General features: G+C 44.3%; 1 protein-coding gene across 1 annotated transcript; it reads right to left on the bottom strand.

Moving 5' to 3' along the window:
- Positions 1-3,518: 3,518 nt before the first annotated feature.
- LOC112261625 (actin alpha cardiac muscle 1) lies at positions 3,519-7,813 on the bottom strand. The gene is made up of 7 exons (XM_024437097.2): positions 7,666-7,813; positions 6,765-6,907; positions 6,241-6,565; positions 5,994-6,155; positions 5,250-5,441; positions 4,117-4,298; positions 3,519-3,866 (listed from the first exon to the last, which is right to left on the bottom strand). The coding sequence occupies exons 2-7, from the start codon at positions 6,891-6,893 to the stop codon at positions 3,723-3,725; spliced, it is 1,134 nt and encodes a 377-aa protein (XP_024292865.1). The 5' UTR covers positions 6,894-6,907; positions 7,666-7,813; the 3' UTR covers positions 3,519-3,722.
- Positions 7,814-8,066: the final 253 nt, after the last annotated feature.

The raw sequence follows: 8,066 nt of genomic DNA, 5'->3' as shown, positions 1-8,066 counted from the left end.
GCCTTTTTCAATTCTTGATTCTCTTTTTTGCAGGAATCTTCTAGCTTGGATGGCAGGATGGAGGAGGGAACAAAGGGAAGGTGGCAGGATGGAGGAGGGAACAAAGGGAAGGTGTCAGGATGAAGGAGGGAACAAAGGGAAGGTGGCAGGATGGAGGAGGGAACAAAGGGAAGGTGGCAGGATGGAGGAGGGAACAAAGGGAAGGTGGCAGGATGGAGGAGGGAACAAAGGGAAGGTGGCAGGATGGAGGAGGGAACAAAGGGAAGGTGGCAGGATTGAGGAGGGAACAAAGGGAAGGTGGCAGGATGGAGGAGGGAACAAAGGGAAGGTGGCAGGATGGAGGAGGGAACAAAGGGAAGGTGGCAGGATGGAGGAGGGAACAAAGGGAAGGTGGCAGGATGGAGGAGGGAACAAAGGGAAGGTGGCAGAATGGAGGAGGGATCAAAGGGAAGGTGACAGGATGGAGGAGGGAACAAAGGGAAGATGGCAGGATGGAGGAGGGAACAAAGGGAAGGTGGCAGGATGGAGGAGGGAACAAAGGGAAGGTGGCAGGATGGAGGAGGGAAGAAAGGGAAGGTGGCAGGATGGAGGAGGGAACAAAGGGAAGGAGTACAAGTTATCCAGCTGGCTGACTAAGAAATGTAAATAGCCTGTAAATAGCCTCTCTCTCCGTATGTCTTCCTGACTGCTAGGTTGCTGAGGGGCAACATAGTCAATGTACTTGCTAGGCTAAGTCTAACTTCTTGAAGACCTTAGGTAATGGTCAATGATGATTCATCTCGGTCTTTAGAGTACTGGAAACATGTAAATGTCCTGATGCATGGCCTCTACAGCAGTGCTTGGCCACCCACTCAGTTACCAGTGACCTATTCTGCCACATCCCAGGGAAAGGAACGCGCAGAACCACAACTCCTTAAATCCATAGTCAAGTTTGATCTCTGATCTTCAATGTGTTCTGATTCCTACTAGCCAGCTTTGTAAGAGTTAGGTTTGTACTAGTTATGCTGATGATCATTCGTTTTTTCTCTGCATCAGGTCTCACTGAAACTGGATTCCCCAAGAGACATGCTATTCAGCTGCCCATAGTGGCTGATCATACACTCTTAGCAAAAAAAGGTGCTATCTAGAATGTAAACCAGTTCATTGTCTGTCCCCATAGGATTACCCCTTGAAGAACCCTTTTTGGTCAAATATAGAACCCTTTTTGATTCCAGGTAAAACTTTCTACAGAGGGTTCTATATGGAACCAAAAATGGTTCTCTTATGGGGACAGCCGAAGAACCGCTTTGGAACTCTTTACTAAGAGTGTAGTGTAAATAGATCCAAATAAAATAACACTGCTTCTAATAATATACAGTAAGTTTGTAAAGCAAATAATATCTTATTTTAACTCACCTTTTTTTTTTAGGTGTAAAACCCTTGTGTCCTGGTTCAACAGACATGTCCCTTGGTGAGTCATGTAAAGTTTCTCCCACTTCTCTCTTGCTCATCCTCCCTGTCACTCAATCAAACTCACACGTGTGCTCAGGTGCAGCCGATGAACCTCTTTAGGTTGCAGAGAAGAGGAAGAGATTTGCCATTTCCATTTCTAATGTTTGTTGCAGGAATTACATTTTTTTCTTCTTTTTAATGCCTCTTTACACATAATTACATTTTTGCATGTACCTTTCTTGGGGGAATCCTTGTCCCGAACAATGTCCTAAGGATTATAGTGCGGTGTGTTTATACAGAACCTTTGAATATTATAACATTAGGATTAGGATTAAGCAAAACTTTACCATTTAGAGATTGTTGTCATTATTGTCATTTGAGCTGTTCTTGCCATAATATGGACTTGGTCTTTTACCAAATAGGGCTCTCTTCTGTATAGCACCCCTACCTTCTTGTCACAACACAACTCATTGTCTCAAATGCATTAAGAAGGAAATATATTATTCAAATTAACTTTAAACAAGGGACAGCTGTTAATTTAAATGCATTCCAGGTGACTACCTCATGAAGCTGGTTGAGAGAATGCCAAGAGTGTGCAAAGCTGTCATCAAGGCAAAGGTTGGCTACTTTGAAGAATCTCAAATATAAAATATATTTTGATTTGTTTAACTCTTTTTGTGGTCACTACATGATTCCATGTGTTTTATTTCATAGCTTTGATGTCTTCACTATTATTCTACAATGTTGAAAATAGTCAAAATAAAGAAAAACCCTTGAATGAGTAGGTCTGTCCAAACGTTTGACTGGTACTGTGTGCATATGAGCAAGTTGCTCCTTTTTGAAGACATCTAAGCTATAACTGCCACAATCTTCTTCAACTAGTACCATGGAAAATCATTGAAAATACCTTTAGCCAGCTGAGTTCACAAAGTTTCTTCACGAATGTCCTTTTCAAAAAAAAAATGTAATCTCAAATGTATAAAGTTGTAATTTGCTGATTCTCTTCACTGAGATCTGACCCATCACACCACTCTTATTAATCATTAATAAAATAAAACAATCAGACTTTATATAAACTGTGTCCCAGTCTTTCTATAAATGTCATGTCTGTGGGTGAATTATGAAACAATGACTGTTTGCAGATGTGCAACAATTGTGATGTAGATTTGTTTTTGCCATTGCTTGATCTATTTTAAATGTAAGAATATTTTGCAGTACTGTATATTTACATAAATATTAAATATAAAATACAAATATTAATATTATTTCCCCCCAAATGTCATGCATTACAATGCAGGATAGGCCTATGCCCAACAATAAGTGAATTGTTTAATGAGGCTACTAAAATGCCTCATGAATGCTCTGTAAAATATTTAGATTTTGACCCTTGCTGTGGAAGAGAACCGATATTTACACACAGAATGTACCTTTGCAGATTGAATCTATTACCTGATCTAAGGTGCATGGATTAGTGTGAGGGATCATGGGACTCTGTTTTTATCCAATGAACAGGCATGTTTAATGGATCAGCAGATGCCTTAGCTCTCCCTGCTGTAATCTTTCATAACGTGAAATCTTTTATAACCTTCCAATGAATCATCACGTGATGTGATAGACAAGAAGGCGTGTGTGTGTGTGTGTGTGTGTAAGTAAGAGAGGGGAGGCAGAAGGGAAGCTCAGCACATGATCTTGAATAATAGAGACATAGGTGGCTTTGAGGTCATCAGGAATGCAAACACTGCATACCAATACACAAGTCACAACGTCCATGAAACACAAGGAAAAAGCACACCAATCCAAGTCCTTAATTTATGCAGTGTCAATTTCTGTCTTTTCTTTGATGCTTTTGATTTACATGTATGCTCCCCGCTGGCTCACCTGTACAGAACAAGGTATTTTACAGTGCCATTCCTGACACCTTTGTCATTGAAGAGTCATATAGGCCTATAGGTTTAAGCAATAAGCGATTGTGATTAAGGAACATGCTCTCCATACATGATTTATAAGTGACCTCTAAAACATATAGGCTATCCTTATAAGGATAATTGAAGTGTATCTATCGCAAGCCATAATGAGACACAAAAAGGTGTGTTGCAAGTCCCGGGTCTCGTTTATTTATGAACCTATACATATCCACATATAAATTGCACTTGAGTGTAAACAAACTGGTCAATGACAACAATACATGAAAGGCTGCCTGGGCCTGAGCCTGGGCTGTAAGTTACGTTGAGCGCAGACGGAGCAGAGGTAACTGTGGGGCGGAGGAGAAGCTGGATGAGGGGCCATGATGATTAGAAGCACTTCCGGTGCACGATGGAGGGGCCAGCCTCGTCATATTCCTGCTTGCTGATCCACATCTGCTGGAAGGTGGAGAGGGAGGCCAGGATGGATCCGCCGATCCACACAGAATACTTCCTCTCAGGGGGAGCGATGATCTACAAACAAGTGATACTGCCATTGGTTAGTGGCCTAATAGCAAGGTGTTTTATAAAGTGAAAAACATTTTCTGTTCTTATGTGCATAATAGACCATTCTCTCAAATGGGCAGGAAAATAGCTGACTTTGTTACATTTTTGGGTTTCAAAGTTTTGTGCCCCATAGCACTAATCCGTTTAGGAAATACATTGCAATAGAACATTGAAAATAAAGAACAATCCTAAAACCGCATGCCTAAATCAACATTACCTTAATCTTCATGGTGCTAGGGGCCAAAGCTGTGATCTCCTTCTGCATACGGTCAGCAATTCCAGGGTACATGGTGGTACCACCAGACAGAACGTTGTTGGCATACAGGTCCTTACGGATGTCGATGTCACACTTCATGATGCTGTTGTAGGTAGTTTCGTGAATGCCAGCAGATTCCATACCTGTTTACCAAAGGACAATGATGTTATCAGTCTTGTCCATCGCTGCAATTCCTTTACGGACTTACGAGAGGCCAAGGTCGAGAGTCATATGTCCCCCGAAACACGTCCCTGCCAAGCCGCACTGCTTCTTTACACACTGCTCGCTTAACCCGGAAGCCAGCTGCACCAATGTGTCAGAGGAAACACCGTCCAGCTGGCAATCAAAGTCAGCTTGCAGGTGTCAGGTTCGCCACAAGGAGTCACTAGAGCGTGATGGGACAAGGAAATCTCAGCCAGCCAAACCCTCCTCTAACCCAAACGACACTGGGTCAATTGTGCGCCGCCTCATGGGCCTCCCGGTCATGGCCGGCTGTGACACAGCCTGGGATCGAACCCGGGTCTGTAGTGATGCCTCAATGACGTTATCTTTCCATCTAAGCCAGCCCTTTCTGGAGAAATAGGCTATACTTGTTATGACCCTTAACTATGAAAATATAGTAGTTGGGCAGTTGACCTCTAGAGCGTTGGCTGTGAACAGGTGCTGAAATGGACAGCTCCTCAGCACCAGCTGCAAGCTCTTGTTATGGTAGGTATTTCAACAAGCATTCACAGCTCATGCTTCACATGCTGGGGTTGTATTTCAAAAGCAGCATCAATAAGTTAGTCAGCTAAACCAACAAACTTTATATTAACACACAGAAAAACCTTTGATTTAAATATAATACAAATATGAATGAAAGCTCAAACTGAATATTGGTTTAGTCAAGCCTATCTGGATATCAGGATAATTAATTAATTCTGCTTTGTGAAAATACCCGCAGGCATATGCTCTGTTACCCTACATCACATAGATGACTTTAACGAAGTCTAAACTAATCCGCAGCAGTCGTATACGTTACTACACAATGATTATCTCAATTTAAGATAACCGTGTGCAATATAACAACGGCTGGGGAGATCAGTAATACGCACCAATGAAGGAGGGCTGGAAGAGAGTCTCGGGACAACGGAACCTCTCGTTACCGATGGTGATGACCTGTCCGTCGGGCAACTCGTAACTCTTCTCCAGGGATGAGGAGGAGGCAGCGGTGGCCATCTCGTTCTCGAAGTCTAGAGCCACGTAGCACAGCTTCTCCTTGATGTCACGAACTATCTCACGCTCAGCTGTTGGGTTTCAAGTGATGCATTTGATTGTTACTGGAAAATATATGTGGCACTTCATTTTACTTTTGTGATTTTGTTTAACAAAAAAATTTACCCCTTTTTCTCCCCAATTTTGTGGTATCCAACTGGTACGGACTCGGGAGAGGCGAAGGTCGAGAGCCCAACCAAGCCGCACTGCTTCTTGACACAATGCCCACATAACCCGGAAGCCAGCCGCAACAATGTATCGGAGGAAAACCCATACACCTGGAGACTGTGTCAGCGGGCACAGAGCCCGGCCCGACACAGGAGTCGCTAGTGTGCGATGCGACAAGGACATCCCTGCCAGCCAAATCCTACCCTAACCTGGACGACACTGGGCCAATTGTGCACCGCCCCATGGGTCTCCTGGTCGCGTCCGGCTGCGACAGATCCTGGACTCGAACCCAGAATCTCTAGTGGCACAGACCACTGCACCACTTGGGAGGCCCCAATGGCATATCGTTTTTTTGCCAAATATCATGCTTTTTGTCATTCCTCATGCGGTTAATATTGCCCATGTCCGGTGCGTACCAGTAGTTACGAAAGAGTAGCCACGCTCGGTCAGGATCTTCATAAGGTAGTCTGTGAGGTCGCGACCGGCCAGATCCAGACGCATGATGGCATGGGGCAGAGCATAACCCTCATAGATGGGCACGTTGTGGGTCACGCCATCACCAGAGTCCAGGACAATACCTGAAAAAGTGTGGTGATACATGTTAGCATTGAACAAGACCTTTCAGGAGGTCATGGCTGAAGACTACTTATCTATCCATCATACCTGTGGTACGTCCAGATGCGTAAAGGGACAGCACCGCCTGGATGGCCACGTACATGGCGGGGACGTTGAAGGTCTCAAACATGATCTGGGTCATCTTCTCTCTGTTGGCTTTGGGGTTGAGGGGAGCCTCTGTCAGCAGAGTGGGGTGCTCCTCAGGTGCCACGCGCAACTCGTTGTAGAAGGTGTGATGCCAGATCTTCTCCATGTCGTCCCAGTTGGTGATGATGCCATGCTCAATGGGGTACTTCAGGGTCAGGATACCCCTCTTGCTCTGGGCCTCGTCACCAACGTAGGAATCTTTCTGACCCATACCGACCATGACGCCCTGAGAAGACGCAAGGATAGGTCTGAATCAATGTGGCGTATGAGTATGATAGCCTATCATATGGCCTCTGAGTGGAATTTACACATGGCTCTCCAAGGTTCCAACGTGATGTGATTTTACAGACAATAATAACCTAACCACTTTTTATTGACTCTATTTATTTGATTTTCACACAGCAGCTTTAGGTGAAGTACTCTACCTGGTGACGTGGGCGACCCACAATGGATGGGAAGACAGCGCGCGGTGCATCATCTCCGGCGAAGCCAGCCTTTACCAGGCCAGAGCCGTTGTCACACACCAAAGCGGTCGTCTCCTCGTCGTCGCACATGGTGTCAGCTTTGACTGTAACAGTAAAATAATATGGTCATTTTGCACACGATTTTAAGCTTGGACTATGTGGCACAATCAATGCACCATGCTCCAATCAACTGAGCTATGAATTATGCATATACGGCAACTGAAATGAAAGTGTTAATGCTAGGCTATATATGGGCATTATATTTTAGAACAATGTTTACTGCAGGTTTGTTAGTTGAATCACATCAGTTGAAATAAGGGGTGGATGCAACTATCATATACTGATTTGACATGATTTACTCTTCAGTCAATCCATTTTATAGAGGACCCTAGTTTAGCAAGTATTTGTGGTTGTAATTCCGAATGTTAATGGTTAGTGACTTTTTGTACAAATGCTTCATGCCAACCAATTTTGACTTATTTTGACTTGTTAATGCAGCTCACATTGTGGTAATGTAGTAGCCTACTACTACATCAGAATGTGTTACTTGGCACACCATGTCCCCATCGATTATCCACGGTCTGTATACAATAACCACGTGTCAAACGCGAGACAATAACAATTGAAAAATAAAAATGTGTGCGGCCCGAAAAACGTAGAATTAGTGTACGGTGAAAAATGTGTATCTTTGACGCAGTTCCAGTGACGGGATGCCAGTTGGTTAGTTGCGGACGAGAGCATTCCATTCAGAATCTTTCCAGTCGGGTTAGCATAATTGTAGTCCTCCGAGGTAATTCCAAAACACGTGTAATTTCTCACTCATGACTCAAGAGGAAGAGCTGATGAAACTAGCGCTACTCACCAGATCAGCACCGTGCGCTGGACCTTGAGGGTACAACCAGGGGCAAGGAGCTGTGAGGACGCGACAGTTTATACTCTGACAGTGTGCGCTACCTTCTCCTTATTTGGTAGCCCTCGCACCATTGACAAGCGCGTGCCCATTCATGGAATGGTGAGGAGAGGGGAGTCCCGCACGCGGCATCTTTGCCCGACGCCCATGTAGGGAGGAAGATGAGGGCAGCTAGACAATGCGGGTCAGCCAAACAATAGGCTACAGCAGAGGAGGCTAGTGAGATGAGCTATGGGAGGACAGGCTAATTGTAAAGGCTGGAATGGAATTAATCGAAAAGTATCAAACATATGGAAACCACATGTTTGACTCTGTTCCAATAATTTCATTCCAGCCATTACAATGAGCCTGAC

Source organism: Oncorhynchus tshawytscha, linkage group LG11 (assembly GCF_018296145.1).
Source record: "Oncorhynchus tshawytscha isolate Ot180627B linkage group LG11, Otsh_v2.0, whole genome shotgun sequence".
In the NCBI taxonomy this organism is placed as follows: domain Eukaryota; kingdom Metazoa; phylum Chordata; class Actinopteri; order Salmoniformes; family Salmonidae; genus Oncorhynchus; species Oncorhynchus tshawytscha.
Note: the sequence above shows the minus strand (reverse complement) of the source record. Positions and strands in the feature narration are given on the sequence as shown.

What these genes read in the sequence shown, in the direction of transcription:
- LOC112261625 (XM_024437097.2), bottom strand. Translation starts at nt 6,893, where the DNA reads ATGTGCGACGACGAGGAGACGACCGCTTTGGTGTGTGACAACGGCTCT. An exon ending in TGGGTCGCCCACGTCACCAG is followed by an intron (nt 6,566 to 6,764) that starts GTAGAGTACTTC and finishes GCGTCTTCTCAG; the next exon opens with GGCGTCATGGTCGGTATGGG. An exon ending in CTAGCACCATGAAGATTAAG is followed by an intron (nt 3,867 to 4,116) that starts GTAATGTTGATT and finishes ACTTGTTTGTAG; the next exon opens with ATCATCGCTCCCCCTGAGAG.